This window comes from Fringilla coelebs (genome assembly GCF_963513975.1).
Source record: "Fringilla coelebs genome assembly, chromosome: 12".
NCBI classification, from domain to species: Eukaryota; Metazoa; Chordata; class Aves; order Passeriformes; family Fringillidae; genus Fringilla; species Fringilla coelebs.
In genome coordinates this window covers 15,364,966-15,382,525 of record NC_140038.1, presented here as the reverse complement: position 1 = coordinate 15,382,525, position 17,560 = coordinate 15,364,966, and the positions used below count along the sequence as shown (strand labels likewise).

General features: G+C 45.4%; 1 protein-coding gene across 1 annotated transcript in view; it reads left to right on the top strand.

Moving 5' to 3' along the window:
• The window catches only part of AGBL1 (AGBL carboxypeptidase 1), a gene marked incomplete at both ends in the record, with an annotated part of 309,418 nt that extends 306,040 nt beyond the window's left edge, over positions 1-3,378 (top strand). Inside the window, one exon of the mRNA XM_084213816.1 lies at positions 3,072-3,378. Coding sequence (XP_084069942.1) covers positions 3,072-3,378 — 307 coding nt within the window. The remainder of the gene's footprint in view (positions 1-3,071) is intronic.
• Positions 3,379-17,560: the final 14,182 nt, after the last annotated feature.

The following is a 17,560-nucleotide window of genomic DNA, read 5'->3' as shown; positions in this document are numbered from 1 at the left end:
GCGTGAATTCTTTTCCAGCTTTAAAAGATCAGACTAAAAATAAACAAACAACCCCCCAAGCTCTGTTGGGAAAGAATGCAATAGTCAATAGATATTGGCAATCCTGTTCCTTACCATGTTTCACCATTTGCATGCAAGGGGATGGTCTCTGTGAGGTGGGGAAGCACATGCAAGGACTGGCACTTGGTTAGTGGAACTGGCTGGCCCCTCCACGTGCCACATGCTGCCACCTCTCCTCCTTTAGAAGAACCTGCTGCTTGGAGCCAGCCCATTTGTGTTGCTTTGTAATGTGTTTTAAATTTTCCTGCAGCAGGAAGTGAGTTATGGGATGTAAAGTTCCGTAGAGTGCAGAGATGTAACTGGTTTGTGGAGTTTGTTAATGTGATAAAGATCCTCTCAGCTTTGCAGTCAGCAGTGTGACTGCAGCCTGTGCTGGCAGCAGGAGGAGGCTGGTGCCATCCCTTGCTGCTTGGTAGCTCACTGTGAGACCTGTGTGGTGGCTCTGATCCAGGGGTGGCACTCCAGGCTGGAGAAGCCACTGCTGAGGTCAGTGCTAACTGCCTTGCTCATCACTGCCACAGCAAAGGAGCAAAGGGCAGAGCTAATGAGGAAGAAAATCTTCCTTCCTGACCTCCAGACAGGGTCTAAGCACATCCCCATTCATGGGAACCTCTTTCTGCAGCACAACTGCTCCCCTAAACTGAACTCTCTGGGTGTTTTGTGTGCTGTGCAGGCAGGCAACAAGGGGGAGTTTTGGAAGTCCATTACAAGTGTTTTATGGATAAATGCTTGCTTCCTAAAAAATATCCCTTCAGTCTTCAATGTAAAGAAATGGCAGTTTTGTATTTTTTGTCTTTCATTCTCTGTTTGTTGTCTTCCAGACTTCCCTTCATTAGCAAAATGTTTTTGTGGTAGGAGTCATTTTCCCTTTTTTGTCAGAAATACAGTCCTAAAATCACCTAAATTATTGAAAAATTCAGAAGATCCTGTTATTTGGCTTCCCAGATTTAAGTAATAATAGGGACCTTTTTTCCCCCCAATTATCCTGTTCATGCAAATGTCTGACCTTCAATTCCTAGGCTGCAAGCTGCTCCATCTGTAAAATATCAGTGAGTTGGGCAACAGCTATGTTCTGTCCCAATGGCATTAGCAGCTCCTTAAAAATGTACAAGTGCAATATTGAAAGTAGGTATGCTTTGGTTCTTTTTGATTGCAAATCTGCAAGAGCAGGGCTTATAAATGAAAATTCTGCTTCCCCTGGGTTTAGTCAGCTTTGAACATTATCACAGGTACTCAGTATCATGGTAATTCATGCCATGCCTGCATATGAAAATTAGAAGAAGAAATCAAACCCACTGGTCAGACTCAGCTGGGACCATTGCTGTTGCTGTTTGTGCTGGGAGGATTGTCCTGGTTTGTTTGTTTTGTTTCATGTCACATCCTCATTTTCAGTATGAGTTCTTCCTGACCCAGATTTCTGAGCAGACTGAAGTAGAGCCAGAAACTGTAAAAGTGCATAATTATTCTTTTATTTATTTTTAAGCTGTACAGCTCTATTAAGCTTTCAGAAAATCCTTTATACCCAGCCTTTGAAGTAAACTAAGCCAGAGATCAGCCTGAGAAGGAGATGTGGGTTGACACTGCCTGTTTCTGCTGCAGAATACTCTGCAGTTAAGATCTGGAGTCTCAGACCCAGGAAAATCTTACACCTTTCTTGGAATGCAGGAGAGGGGAGGGATCAATGCATCCAAAAGCCATACTTTACCCCTTTGGTATGTTCTGAAACCTCACTTGCTGGCACTGCTGTGTAACAGCTGAAAGCTGGAAGATTATTCTGGTTACCGGCATGTAAGCGAGCAGAGCACACATTAAAGCTGTGTATGCTCCATCTGCCAAGCCATTCATTCTTCCCAGCTTGGGACAAATTAAAAAACTCTGGCCCAGAGGTGGAATAGTATTATTCCTTTCCCTGTCCCCCAAAGCAATACATTCCCCTGCTCTGAGTCTGATCGAAAACACTGACCTGGAGGTGAAAAATGCAGTATCTCTTCCCCTGATTCATCCAGACTGTCACCCAGACAGCACTGAAATCACAGGCTTCTTCCTGGTCTCAAAAAATTACCCAGTTGCCCTCATGGGCTGAGAGCCAGATGGGATGCAGACAGCTTGGGAGGAGAAGGACTCCCAGAGCCATCTAGTCTGGCTGTCACTAGACCACAAGTGCCATAATATTGCACCAGGCCATAAATATTGCATCAGGCAAACCTCATGCACTGTGCATTGAAGGTGGGCATGTGAGGAAAGCCCCTGTGGCCATTCCTTTGCATAAATGGCAGGAGGCCAAGGTGGGGTAGCCTGCCTTTCTGAGAGCCAGGTGATGTGGCTGTGACATCCACTTAGAGCCTTTCCTCAGCCATTCAGCCTTGACTCTGAGTTTGGCCCTTCCCCAGGAAGCCACGCTATCAAAGCCTTTCCATGTTCTTCACACAACACAGCCAGTCCTGGTGCTCCTGCCCTGCCTGCAGCCAGTGTGCTTGAAGATCCAAGAGGCTCAGTTTTTTGTTTGTGCTGCCTCTTGTTAGCAGTGCTCTGAGCATTCACAGAACAGGAGGAAAAGATGCCAAAGCACTTCAACCACCTGGATTAATTAGGTCTTACACTAAATGTGGAACTACAGCAATGGGGATGATGATTAAACCAGCAACCTTCTGGAAACTGAATACCTTCTTCTCTGCTATATTTCAGCTTCTGCAACCTTTGTAAGTGCCTCAAGGCAAGAATGGTATTGTCTGTATGTAAAGCAGTCTGTTTCTGTATTAACAATAGCAGTAATAGTGATGGGAATAATAATGCTTTACTCCTGAGAGGTCAGTGAGTATCACTCTTCATTTTATCACTCTCATTGGTGAGACAGACACAAAGACACACCAGAGCTTGCTTAGTACCACCTCATCCCTTATTAACAGAGCCAAGGTTGAACCCAGAAAAAGCATTTCCCTGTTGCTTGCTCTTCCCCCTGAGAACACCTCCTCCTTTGGTGACGTCCCGTCTCTCTTGTGGTTTTTCTGCAGAAGATGCAGTAACAGCAGCCTGGAATCTGATGATGAACCTCCTTGTGCAGAAGAGATTGACTATGACACTGCCAGTAGCTCTGATGGTGAAGAGGAATTCTTGGAGCTAGACCAAGAGATCCAGGAGTGCCTCTCGTGTGTGGAAGGCGAGACAGAAGATGAAGGAGTGACCACAGGACAGACATGCAGCTCCAGGGCTCTGAGAGGGCTCTACATTTCCAACCAGCCAGCACCCAACAGCACAGCTCTTCCTCTGGGCTCATCAGCACTTGGGCTGTGCCGTGGGTTTGAGAGCAGTCCTGTGTGAGCAAGGCTGTGACCTGCAGAGCAGCAAGAAAATGGGTCACTGCTCATGTTTGCCTGTTTGCCAGCTTCAGCACCCTTCCCAGATGTGTTGCTCCTGGTTCTGAATGGAGAGCTGACTGTCTGTTTCTGTAATTTGTACCCATACCTCTGCTGAGAGCACTCCTTACGCTTTGTACCCGAGGCAGAGTGAGGGGCCACGATCCCAGGTGGTACCATGTGAGGTGGTACCATTCCTAAACATAATCCCCAGTTTCAAGGCTGCCTCTGGAATATGGTTTCCTACAGATTGACCTAAGGAACAGTATTTTGAGACCAAGGAATCAGAGATGATTCTCCTTTTCTGACTTTAGGCAGCCTTTGCCTGGAGAAGTGACAGTTATTGATGCCTTTCACCAGAGCTCTCTGTTGCCATTCTCTCTTGAGCTGTAGAGCATGTCTCTGATTTCTGTCTGATCAGAATTTTTACAGTGCATTCAACAGGTTGGGTCAGGCTGTGCATATTTCTGAGATGGCTGTATCTCAGCAACAGCATGGGAAATCCAATGTGCCACAGTAAGGAAAGCAGCAGTGACAATTCATAGTGATCCTCTGGAAACCTGAGCTAAATTCACCAATAGATTAGTGATGGTAGCAAAACTCAGGAGTGAATTTAGCCCAAGCATCAATCAGAACAGTTTCTATAATCCCCAAATGGAGAAAAATTAGATTTCTCCTAAAATTGCCTCCCAGTTCCTGAGAATCCAGCACAGACAGAGAACTCACACACGTGTTCTGCATCTCTAAAGCATGAAGCCATGTCACTTCATCTCACACTTCACATTGCCTGATCTTGTCATGTGTCTTAGACTCTGCTGCTGCAAATGGGGAATTGCCCTGAATCCAAAAGGAGCTAATTTTAAGAGATGCAAGAGGCTCCCAACTCTGTCACTGCTTTGTGAGGCTCAAGGACAAGGATGAATGTGCTGAGTGTGTTGTAGCATTACAGCCTGCAAGGACTCCAGTGATCACCAGTGATGATTATTATTAATATTGATGCATTATTAAAAGCACCATGTCATCTTCCTGGTTTTATGCTGGTTTTGAAGAGAATTCCTAGTGCAGAACATTAAATGCTCTGATGTGTTTCTGAGCACCTTTCCTCGGACTACCTAGACAATATTTTCCAGCAGGAGGTTGCTCTTTAGATAAAAAGCTTCTTCCTGTCCTGCTTGGTTTTCAGTATCCATGGATCTTAAAGTCTTCCCTAGCACATAAGAGCTCCCTGTGTCTCTGTCTCTCTAGGATGCTGCTTAAAAGACAGGCAGCTTGGGTCCTTAGAAGCTGAGCTTCTTAGCCCAGACTAATTCATTAGGTGTGGTGTGTGCCTCTGTACAGATGTCCTGTTCTGCTTGGTTTAGCATGCAGCTTGTTGCACACAATACTGAATTTTAATAAAAGGGTGGCTCACAGGAAGGGACACAAAAGAGGTGAAACAGGTGTTCCCATTATAATAGTTTGTATAATACTGCTTCAAAGCTTATTAATAAAGAAACAATGTATGTGCATAATTAACTTAAAAATACAGTGTTTGTAGGCATGACAAAACATGACTCTGGGCTAGGTACTGATGGCAGCATACAAAAGCCCTGCTCTGGGGTGTTCAGCATACAGCACATCCCCAGAACACAGGGTAAAAAATACTGTTGTACTTATCTGTGTCATGCATGTTTGCACCCACTTTGCTTTCTGTACCAACACTGCCACAACAGCAGCTGAAGGACACTTACCAAGGCTTGCCAGTGGTAAACCCATTTGCAAAGAAAAAAAAAAAAAATCTTCTTAAATCAGCATTTTCCTCAATGAGATGCAAATATTTGGGCTATAATATTTGGCTTTCTAGTTGTTTCATTCTGAGTTTTTTTAAGATAGGGGGAATTCAGTTCAGTGGGAAAATTCTGTGCTGGTTACTAAACTGTGCAGGAGTAGTCATAATATAATAAAAGATGTATCTTCTGTTTGGAACCTAATGTGTATGAGCAGCAGCACCCCTTCAGAGATCCCTGTGCTCGGAGCTGCAGGAGGGGGGGAGATGGCAGAGCTCCTCGGGGTGTTTTGTGTCTGGGTTCCAAATGCGGCAGCTGAGCTGGGAGCAGAGCCCCTGGAAATCAGCCACACCTGCATAAATGCCGCTGTGTGGTGTCAAAAAACCTGGCCAACCTTTTCTCCCTGCCAGCATCCCACGCCTGTGCCCAGTAACTTGTCAGCAAGTGGGCAGTGGGCAGGTGAAGCCCCCAGCCCGAGGGTGGGGAAGTGCAGCGGGACGACCAACCACTTAGGAATGGCACCTGGATAGCTCCAGGAGAAGCAGTTTTGTGGGCTGCCTCCTTTTTTTTTTTTTTTCCCAGGAACTTGTACAGAGGGAGGAGATGCTCCTCTTCTTTTGACAGACCTCTAGAGGTCAGGAGAATGCCTCCGTGCGCACTGCGCGCTCCGCGCTATTAAAATTCTCCCTGAGTCATGGTAATTAAGCAGAGCTAGGCTCCGCACAGAGGAACGGAAGTGCATTGACTTTAATAAAACAAAGTGTAAAACAACTTTAGATTAACTCCAGCCTTGTTTATTCTTGCACACTTGTCATTCTGGTTCGGTATCCCGCAGTGAATGAAGCCCTTGTGCCCTGCGCCGGGGCCCGTCACCTCACTCCAGGCTGCGAAGGGCTGAGCGCTGGGAGCAGCGCCTTTTCTTGCTGCCGCTAGCTAATCCCAAAGAATTTGGAAACAGCCGACGGAGAAAGGGAGGGAGAGAGGGAGGAGAGGGCAGTCGCCCCGCTCCCCACCGTTTTGTCCTTCCTCAAGAGTCAGCAAGGCTGTCAGGTTGAGACTCAAGCCAAATATTCCCATAATGGCCAGAAGAGACCGTGTCTCAGAGGCACTGCCTGGTCCCCAGTGCTGCAGCAGTTTTGGGCTCCTGCCAGGCACATTAACTTTTTTTACTGATGCCTTTTGTCTCACGCTGACTCTCTTGGAGGCTGTGAATGGCTGTGCTCTCCTTCCTCCCCCCTCCAGTTGACATGACGTGGGTGGAAGATGCTGTGCTGAGCCCTGCACTACACTGCACCCTCTGTCTCAGCCCCTCACCAGCTCTCGGGTCTCCCGGCCACAATAGCCCTTTCCTGCCAGAGATGATCCCGAGGATGCCTTGCCAGTGCCTAGTGAAATACATGTGTGTGTGTGTAAACCTCTGGGCTAAAAAATAAATAATTAAACAATAAAAAGAAAAAAAAAGAATCAAGTCAGCAAACTGAAGGAAGAACAAAATCTAATTAGTTTTATCTGCTGTTTGTTATGAGGCTGTCAGAGTGCTCTATCCCCTAGTTTTACAGCACTCTGGAAAATAACAGTGATAATAATAATAAACAACCGTGCACTGGGTTGTTTTTGAAGCAGGCAGGAAGCAGATTAAGGAGGGGGAAAGACAGCAGCCCTGCTCCTCCACTGCTCCTCTACTGCTGCCAAACAGCAGAGATGTGGGTGATAGAGCTATCTCCTGTCTTATCTGTCCTTGGACAAGATCCACTGCCCCTATCCATCCCTTAGAGATGCAAAGCCTGAGTCAGAGACTGTTTGGCAGCAATTTGGGACACTCATATTATATTTCTTTCTTTGCCACAGATCTCTTATGTGCTCTTGACCAATTTGTTTGTTCTCCCAGTTTCTGTTCCATTGTGAGATAAAGACGGCAAATGTAGTAGTAGTGAAATTGGGTGCATGTTTTTGGAATAAGGAGGGGGAAAATAAGGATATAAAACTGCCCAGCTGTTTGCCCTATTTCAGCTGATGAGAGGGGAGCTGGAATTACTCTGTGCAAGAGTGTGGTGGTAGTTGCCATCGCTGGTTTCCACTCCAATGATGAGCAGTGGTGATTTGTTAGGGCATTTCTCTGTAAGCTGTGCTGGATAATTTTAGAAGCCTCTTCTGTCAAGTTGTTATCAGCCCATCCTGTGCCATGGCCTGGTCCTTACAGTATGGAAACTTTCACTCCTGTTTCAGTGAGGGCAGGATTTGACCCTCTGTTTGAAAACACTTGTTTGGTTTTCCAGGCAGAGGGCTGGACACAAAGCTCCAGTATGCAAAATCTTTGAGAACTAAAATCCCTGTCCATATAATTGCATTGGGAAAAGATGAAGGACAAGGTTAAAGAAATAAGGTATAAATCAGAGAGGAAGGAGAGGACTCAGTGCAGGGAGAGGAATGAAGAGAACAGGAGGAAATAGGAGTAGGGGGCATTTGGGGGAGACACAGGCAGAGAAATGGGAGAATTGTTCCTATTTGTGCATCCTCTTCCGTCCCCAGATAATGTGTCAGTATTAGTGCTACCAAGACACAACCCTCTTCACTGTAGAATAAATCTGCCACTGTATTCCCCACTCCATAAACGGCAGCCAAGTCTGTATCCTCAGCGCTGCATTGTGCTCTGGGGTCTGTGAGTGCTTTTCATGAGGGTTGAGCCTCTATCATCCCTGGCCTTGGGCTTTCTCTCCAGGGACTCACATCCTCAGACAGGTCCTGGAAGATCCGTGGCATATTATTGTTGATGGAGCAGTTCGTGGCTGCTTTCTTCATATTTTCTTTTTCCCTGCTTCTTTTATTTAACTTTTAAAAAGTAAGAGAGCAGGAGGGAGTAAGAGAGAAGGGAGAAGGCAGAAAGAAGTGCCCTGCTACGAGTCTAGCACCATCTCCAGAAAGATGGCAAGGCAACTATGTTAGCATCAGGGGCTTTTTTAGCCTTTAATTAAGCTGCTTGTAGCTCATGCATGGACCAGCGAGAGGGAAGACAAATCTACCACTAAAAACAATCATCAGTTGGATGCTGTGGCAATAACTCCAGTGTCAGCAAACTGCCATAGCCTTTGGCTAACTGAGCTCTGGGCACTGAGGGGCTGGCTCCTCACCAGCTGATGTAATTGCAATCACAACCCTGTTTTCTGCCCCCTTGCTCCTTAAGGCCTGACTGACGGCTCTCCCTGAATGGTTTCCAGTGCATGCTCTGGCAGCTCCTGCCTTTGCCTCGGCATTTCCATAAAAAGCCATTTAGCTTTGCTGTGTTTGTTTCCCTGTCTGTGAAGTGGGGTTATTAATATTTATTTTCGGTGAAAGGGGTCACAAAGAGGTTTAAATCTCCAGTGTTTACTACACAATTTGATATCCTTAGAGAAGGCAAACAGGAAGGATTAATTGCCGCTTCCTTCATATATCTGCCATCACTGAAATAAAAACCCTGCCCGTTACTGGGATCACTCCTAACTCCTTTCCAGGGGCTGCCGTGTTTCCTTTGGTCTCTGCAGAAGGTGGCACAGGTGGGCCAGACAAATCCTTGAGGTGAAAGCACGGACAGTGTCGACAAAAACTTTGGATTTTTTTTACAGCACAGCAGTCTTCCAAGAACCAAGGCAGCATGCTGGTTAGTGAGTTAGGAAAATGGGAAATTTAATAGAGGTGAAAATGAGGCACTTGGGAGAAGAATGGAGCAATCTGGTAAACATCTGAAATGTCTCTGCCCAAGGGCTAGGAGTGTAAGGGCTAAACAGGAAGAATATAAAGCCTTAGTACATATACCAAGCTATGAGTTAATCAGCTTCCCAGACACATGGAAAAGAGAAAGTAGGAACAGCAGAAGAAGGATTAATTGGCTGTGAAACATCAGGGAATTGGTAGGTTGAGTCAAGGAAAAAGGAATACAGGCCAGCAAGCACTGACTTAGAGATTAGAGCAGAGGTGCAATGAGGAGATCTCCTAAGGCAGGGAGAAGAACAGAACAAAAGAAAAACACCAAAAGTGTGTGAGGACCTCATTAATGCCTTAAAATGAGAAATTAATTGTTTTTTGAAAGTTCAAGCAGCAGCAGACGGGGAATGAGAAGAGAATGATACCAAAGCACGTGTGGATGAAATCAGAAGGGTCCTGGCAAAGAATGAACCAGAGGTGGCTACAAGGGAAGAAAAAGAAATCCTATAAGTATGCTATAAAAATGCTAGAAGGACTAAAACTGTAAAACTATGTACCACAGAAGGAGAGCAAAGGGTTGGAGTCATCATTGCCTATTTGACTGCCCTTATCACCAAAACAGTCAGTGCTGGATAAATATAACACAAGTCACACTGACCTGGGTATGGGAATGGGCCAGAGCCAAGGGGTGTGAGTTAAAGAACCCTTACAAGGAGTGAGTGAATTCAAACTGCTTGACCTGAGGGGATTCCCCTGCAGGCTGTCCAGTGAAAACAGTCTGTGAACACTTAGGAATGGACTTCAAGAACTTTTCTCCTATGCCAAGAGGGTTCTTTAGAGTTGAAAAGGGCAAATAGGGTATTTGTTTGTGTAGATAGAAAAAAAAGCCCTAAGAGCCAGGAAATTTAAACCAGCCAGCTAAGCTGAGTCACTACAGAGAAACCTCAACAAATTATGAAACAAACAATTCATTAGTGCTATAGGATAAGAAGGTGGTAAAAGAGAATCAACATGGATTTGTCAAGCTGATCTAATTCCTTTCTTTTATTGGCTAATTGGCTTAGAGGATAACATATGTCTTTGCTTTAGGAAAGCTTTGAATACTTTCTTTTCATAAAGAATTAAAGTAATATGGTTTATATGAAGTATTTGTCAGGAAGGTGCACATTAGCTGAGGAATTACTTTTGAGAGACAGGTTTCATTGCCAATAACTTTAGCTTTCTAGAAGTTAGGCACGTGGAGAAGAGATGACTGAGAGAGGACCTTGTTAGTGTCTATCAGTACCTGAAGGGAGGGTGTCACAGAGGTGGAGCCAGGCTCTTCTTGGTGCCAAGAAATAGCATGAAAGGCAATGGGCAGAATTGGAACACAGGAAGTTCCACCTGAACAGGAGGAAGAATTCATTTCCTGTGAGGGTGCCTGAGCAATGGAACAGTTTGTCCAGAGAGGTTGTGAATTCTCCTTCCCTGGAGATATTCAAAAGCCATCTGGACACAATCCTGAGTGACACGCTTTGGAGGACCCTGCTTGAGCAGGGAGGTTGGACCAGATGATCTCCAGTGGTCCCTTCCAACCTTACCCATCCTGTGATTCTGTGATTTAGTCTAAATTATTCTGTACAGGGTTAATGCGGAGAAACAGGCACCCCTACAGGATCTACATCCTGAGACATTGTGAAAGGATCATTTGTTGAGCTACTTCCTTGCCTTGTTAACTTCTGAGTGGAGTTAAACTACCAGATCAGGCAGGACTCCTAGCTCTAAACCCACCTCAAGAAATCCCACAGTCATGCTTGCAGGGCATTATTTTACTTAAATAACTGAGAAAATACAATGGAAAATCCATTTGCTTTTTTCAGAAAATCCCATGGCTTTCTGTTGAAGTTCAGCCCCATGTTCATACACCTTTATTTATGTGAACACATCTGCCAACCTCACCTTCAGCCTTTCCAGCACAGGGCTCTGCTTCAGATCTGCCCACACCCATCTCTGTAACCCCATCCTTTGCTCTGACAGTCTCCCAGAGCTGGATACAGAGAATTCTGGTGATCTGGGGGGCTGCATCCCAGAGGGAACTGGGATCAGACCAGGCACTCTCACTGGTGGCTGATGTCCAGGTAGATGCCAAGAGCTCTGGAGCAGGGAGCTCACACTGAAGCCACTGTGCCAGATGGCCTGAGTGCTCTCAGTTGTAAGAGCTGCTTTGTACTTTTTAGCTTTACTGATGCAGAGAGAACATTTTGAACTGTCTAAGCCTTCTAACCTTGTATCATTGGCACACGAACAGCAGCAGCACACTGTTGAACATAATAACAAGAGGGAAAGAGCTGTGGAATTAAATAAGAATTTAAATCTTAGGGTTTGCAGCTCAGAGCTAGAAGCTTTAGCTGTGTTATTTCCAGGAATTGGTTGAGTCATGTTTGAGAATAATGGATAAGATTAATTCCTTCGTGACTGTGGTTGAATAAATTATTTGCCAATAATGATTTGACTGCTTCTAGCTGCTTTTTCTAATGTGTATGATGCAAAAAATATTTGCTGTATCCTGGCTGTGTGCTGGGTATGGTGCACTGGTCCTTGGTATCTGGCAGTGAATTTATTCCCCAAAGACAATTTTCAATGGGATTTACCCCAGAGCAGCCGACTGCAGGATTTGATCCTGCATTCCTGTCCTATTCAGAATGATTCATTTTTCACCTCATCAAGTAGGAAGGTAGAAGAGAGAGGAAAAGTTATTTCACTCTGCACAACAACCCCTTTTCTTCAAAGAGTGATGTGCCACAGAGCCCTGAGCAGGGCCCGTGGAGGGACACGACAAATGTTGCTTGGCAACTCCCCGCCACTGATGGGAAGAGCTCTGCAGGCTGAGCATCGCAGAGGGACCGAGGGAGAGGCAGACAGAGGCACACCAGGATGATTGTTTGTGTCTGGCCCTGCTAGAATTGACACCACTCATACCCTGGTAAGTGCTGTAGACAAGGACAACAAAGTCTGTTCTGTTGTGTGGGAGAGCAATTGCAGGTCTTAAATGCAGAAGTGTCCCCTGCCCACCCCGCAGGCACAGAGAGGCTTTGGATCTATTTACATCCTGAAGGTCACTGAATTCTTCCTGGTTTAGCCAGCTGTGAGCAAACCTTACAATGGCTCAGAGGTGCTGCTGCTTGGTTAAACACCTGTGGGGAACCAAGAAAAGCCTATTGTCCTTTGCAGCATCACACAGCTACCTTGCCACTTGTCACAAGTGTCAGGGTGGAGTGGTGGTGCAGCCCTGACAGTCTGAGGGTGCTAGAGGATCTGAATTTGCAACGAGGCTGCTTGTTAAAACTGGGCAGCAGAGTTTTCAGGCACAGTATTCCTTCATCAAGTTTTGTCACTATCATAAATTAAATGGAACTAGATTGGTCTTGCAAAGCAAACCCCCTGTGGCTCGTATGTTAGCACACTCTGCCAAAATCTGAGTTGCTTTCAGCTGCAGCTCCAGAAACACCTCCCTTTGTGTACCTACACAGAGAGCAGTGTTTGGTTTATCAGGCCTAATGCTGGCACGAGGATCAAAAGATCCTCAGCAGACTTCATAGGGAGTTTAGTAGAAATGGGATTTTGGGTGCAAAGGAATATTCTGTTTGAAGCTTGAAATTCTGCTTCCCACAGTATGATTCTGGGGAGAATAAAGTGCTCACTTTACTCTGATTTCATGCAGTATTAGACTTTTCAGCAAGCCCTAAAATTTTGGACTGAGAAGGGACGTTTGCAGAGAACTGGCTTTTCCTAACAGCCCGCAATTGCAACAATCCAAGGGTTTTGTTTATGAAATGTGCCCAGACTCTAGTAACACTGCAGGTGCTATCAAAAGTCACTACATGCCTCTGAAGGTTTTGAACAACCTGTGTAGACAACACATGTGAAATATCCTCTGTTATTCAGCATTAGAGGTTTTGTGTTTTTTTGAGTAACATACTGTCTTGGCTGTTTCCAAGTAAAAGAAGCTAACAATTTCTAATGTGTATAAAAATTTGCAAACTGTCTACTGCACCTTACCATCTGCTGGAAGAGGTGGAATAGCCCTTCATTTTTGGAAGGGCTGTTTATTTTTTTCTCCAAGTTGCAACTCCTCTACCCAAATATGATGTCTTCTCATTGCCTGGCTACCTGGGCACAAGCTTTAGTAGGTTGAGCAATTTAATCCAGGTGTGACTCCTTCTGGCCTTCTTTTTTTCATCCTGTTTTGGAAATTTCACTGAATCACAGGCTATTGCTACTTGTGGCTACATATGGCAGAGCCTTAAAATTCCATGGAAAATGTCAGCTTCTGGCTACAACTAAATACACCATTGTTTGTCTTCATTTTATGTAAATAAGTGTGTGTTACATGAATTATTCTTTCTCTCTGTTTTGCATTTTTTGGGGTTTTTTTTTTGTTTGTTTGTTTTAGTGTAATTGAGGCTTTGTAAACCTTTCTCATTTTTTTCCACTGTCTCTTCTTTCAGCATAATGGAAACAATTATATGTTGTTTTCTGAGGAGAGTTTCTTCACCCCATGGCACACTCATATTCTGGTTTTCCTTCCTCAGGTTTTGTGCTGCTCTACTTCCTTTCCCATTTTCCATTTCCCCACTTCCTTCACAAAGATGTCCCAGGGAACAAAGACCCCAATGCCTGCACCCCAGAACAGCTTTGGTTTGCTCTCTTGTGCTCACTTGCCCTACTGATTACCTTTGGTCCTGCCTGAGCAGAGCAGGCGAGGATGTCTCTGTTGCAGGGAGGGCAGGGATTACAGAAAAGCATCTTTCTGAGGCAGCTGAGGTCACACCTAGCCCCTCTCAGACGTGTCTGTATCTTGTAGATGAGGCTCTCCATGACCTCTATCCCTGAGAGCTCCACTGAGATCCAGTGCCAGTGGCTGCCCCAGTGCCCTGTGGTGCCATCCTGCTGCTGGTTCAGCTGGCTCTCAGCTTCCAGTTCACATCCTACATGCAGTATTCATAGACACCAGCCAGAGGAAGCTGGGATTTAGATTTCAGTCATGTTTCTAATTCCTTTGGTTTCCTGTAGCTTCTCCCCTCGAGGCATTTCTCCTGAAGGCCCTGCTCGCTCTTGCTTTGCTTTCACTGATGCTCAAAGGCAGTGCAGAAAGAAGGCAGCTGAGGAAGCCACAGCTTCTTCTTGCCAGCCTGCCTTGCCAGCACCACTGGGGGCAGGGTGCCAGCTCCTGCATGGCAGAGTTATTATACCTTTTAAAAAAAAATTGCCTTTAATTAAAATGTAAGGGTCCCATCTTTTTGTTGTCATTAATGTGGGCTGCAGGCTATGGGCCTTTGAAGTGTTTCCTCTTGGCTCATCTCCATGTTCTTTCTTTTTTCCCCTCATTTTTTCCCTTTTTTTTTTTCCTCCCTTAATTTCAATTTTCTCAATTATCTGCCCTTTCCAGCTCAGGGTGAGATTTGTTAATTTTCACATGCTTGCAAAAACCTGGCTGGCACACTCCAGCTCCCTGCCAGCTTCTACACGGGCAGCCAGTCACAGGAGCAAGCAAACAGGCAGCACATCTCTCTCCTGGGCTGCCCTGACCCTGCTTGGCTGCTCCAGTGGGGAAGAGGAGGGAATTGCACACTTACCTTGCCAGAAGGGCTCATCCCCTTTGCATGAGCACCACTTAGCAAGGCACAACTGAATGCTCTGCTGTGTTTAATTAAGGAGATCCAGAAGTATTTTATTTATGAGCCCAGGCCTTTATAGGCTGATGGAATCCTTCCCATCCCCTAACCCCAAAATCAGTATTTTGTTTCCTAAATTTCATTATATTCCTGCAACCATCTGCCTTAACCTTTGTCACACTTAATCCCTAATTTCTTCTCCCATAAAAGCACAAGTGAATGCCTCTAAGTAGCTTCTCTTCATCCCTCTCATGAAAGGCTGCCTGCATGAGGTTTCTGTCTGTCTTTAAGGAGGAAGAAGTTGCTCCAGATATGGACAATCTCTTAGCCAAGGTGCTCCCCCCAGTTACAGGTATAAATCCAACCTGAACCCTTCACTGCTGGGCCAGCAAAACTGCTCAGGGAGGGAAAACAAAGGGAAATAAAAATAAAATTGATGGTTAAAACTAAGGATTAATAGCAAGTTAAGAAATATTTTGGATTTCAGTGTTGTTTAGATATACCCTGCCCCTGAGCATCCAGGGATATTTCCCCTGATCTGCATTGACTTAGGACACTAAACCATCCAAACATTGCACCTGTCTGGAGTTTGGCTTCAGCATTGGGATGTAGAGAATCTGAAGTGCTCCAACTTCTTCCTGCCTTATCCAAGCACTCTATAGAATGCTGTCATTCTCTTCCTAGTTTCCCTTCCCCTTTTCCTCTCAAGCACAGGCATAATTTCCTTTTACAGGAAGATGCTTTCTCCCAGGCATAATTTTTGGAGTCTTCCTTTTGTGTTCTTCAGGCTGGAAGTTCCTCTTAATTTAATTTTTTTTCCTGTAGAAAAGAACTACTAATTGGTGGAACTGATTTTAAAGTGAATAAAGAGAATCCTCCAGCCTTACATCTTCTCATGACTCAAGAAAGAACATATCAGAGAGCTCCAAAACTGTCCAGTGATGCATCTCTTGCACGTTTGTCTTAGAACTGGAAGGTGAGATTTCCATGTACAAATCTGTGTGGCAATGCTTGAATTGCTGCCCTGTAGTCACTGCACAGAAGCTTATAGAGATCCATGTTAATAGGGATGCTGGATCCCAGCTGGATCTGGATTCTGGGGCACAGATATCAGCACAGAAAAGCATGGGACAATGAGATGGTGGCAGCTCACCCAATCCAGGCGGGATGCACACAAAGCTCTCTGCTTTCTGGCAAGAGCAATTCCAAATTCAGCCATTTTCTTAAATTACTGGGGTTTAATAAGTCACTGAGCAAAGACAACCAAAGGACCTTCACCCCCAGGTCATGTCAAATGGGAGATGGGATGGCTGGAGCTGAAACCTCTTCTGCTAACACCTAGTGACTTCTATAGCTGTGCTAAGTGGATTGTGCATCCCTAGCTTCAAAGTGAGACAGAGCAGACAAGACATGAACTGTCTGTGTCTGGCTGGATGATTTGAATCCCGTTCAGCCTCCTGCTCAAACCCACGGGCCATCACGGGGCCGGGTGCTGCCCTTCCCAGCAGGCCTGGGCTGAGTGGTGCCAGCAATGACATGAAAAATCTGCCCAAGCTCAGCACAGCCCATTGGGACTCTTGGATTTTTCCTCCTCAGACCTATGTCTTTTTTTCTTCCAGAAATGAGAGGGTGATGAACATGACACTTGTGTTGCCATGGGAACACAGCATGATGTTTGTGTTAGCTGGGCTCCTTCCCGCAGCCAGAGCTGCTGGCTCCAGAGGTGGCTGTGACCAGCACTGGTGGCACCTGGCCAGGTCTGCCCACAGGCAGGAGTCTGGGTTTGGGGGTCAGACCCCTTGAGTTCTGAGAGGAAGATCTGAAGTGACAAGTCACTTCAGAAATGAGGAAGATCTGTCTGCCTGTTGGGTGGGAAAATGATGAGTCCTGGTTGAAACTTCTGCTGCAAAATCTTGCTGAAAATCTTGAGAGGGGTCCACAGGGACCTAAAGACCACTTGGCTGCTCCTGCATGGGGAATGGCTTGAAGTTTTAGTGTCAGGGGAGAAATGGAGCCCTGAATTCTCCTTGAAACTCCTCTGCAGGGGCAGTTCTAACATCCCAAGGGAGCATGTGAGGGGCCGCAAAATTTCTACACACCCCTTCTTCCTGCAGGTTTTTATATATTCCTTCCCCCTCTCCTGTCCACCCTCAGGGCTTTCCTGAGTCTCAGCCTAGCAATAATCAGGAAGCACTTTCATGCTGTTACAAAGCCATTTGGAGCTTTCAGAAAGACAATTTGGGAGAGACGATGCATTGTCACTGCTATTTTTCTCCTTTCACAGACCTCCCCTTATATCCTTACCTAATACCATTTTATCAAGGACAGAAATGTATTTGTAAAGCTCTCACAGAAGAAAGTTTTACTGAAGCTAAGGGAGAGGGTGAGGAAGCAATCCTGCTTAAGTGACAGGTGAAAACCATAGTCAGTCTGTCTCACTAATGTGATGATTTGAATGGGAATCAGAAAGGGTGGGAGCTCTCAGGAGGAGATGAAGGGAGCCCAGTTAAAAACAGCTGAGAAGGTGCTGGAGGGAAGGAAAAAAGTGAAGATGAAGGCTGTGGTGCAGGCAATATGGAGACTCTTAGGGTCTATGAGAAAGAGTGAAAAATACCACCAAGGGAATCCAGCCAGGTGGTTATAAACAATGATAAAATAGACTTTAGAGGAGCAGCTTGCAGCATGGTAAGTGTTAGTCTTTAAGACCTGTCAGAAGTTTGGTAGAGAGTAGCAAAATCTGCAGAAATAGATTAGGAATGTGAAGCTTGTTGCTAGAAAAGAAAATTTCTTTTCTGACTGTCATAAATCTTTGCCTCTTCACCACTTTAGCTGCTTCCTGCATTCCCTAAGCAGGCTTAGTGTTCATACATGGCCAGAGGGTTTCAATTTGAGCTCTAAATAATAATAATAAATTCCATAAAGTGATTCCATGTGGAGAGGGGAGATAATAGTGCCTTATGTTTACACAGCAGGTTCCATGAGCCTTTGGGTCAGGCAGGCTGAGGAGCAGTTCCTCACCTGCTGCTGAAGTGCAGCAGTGCTCTGG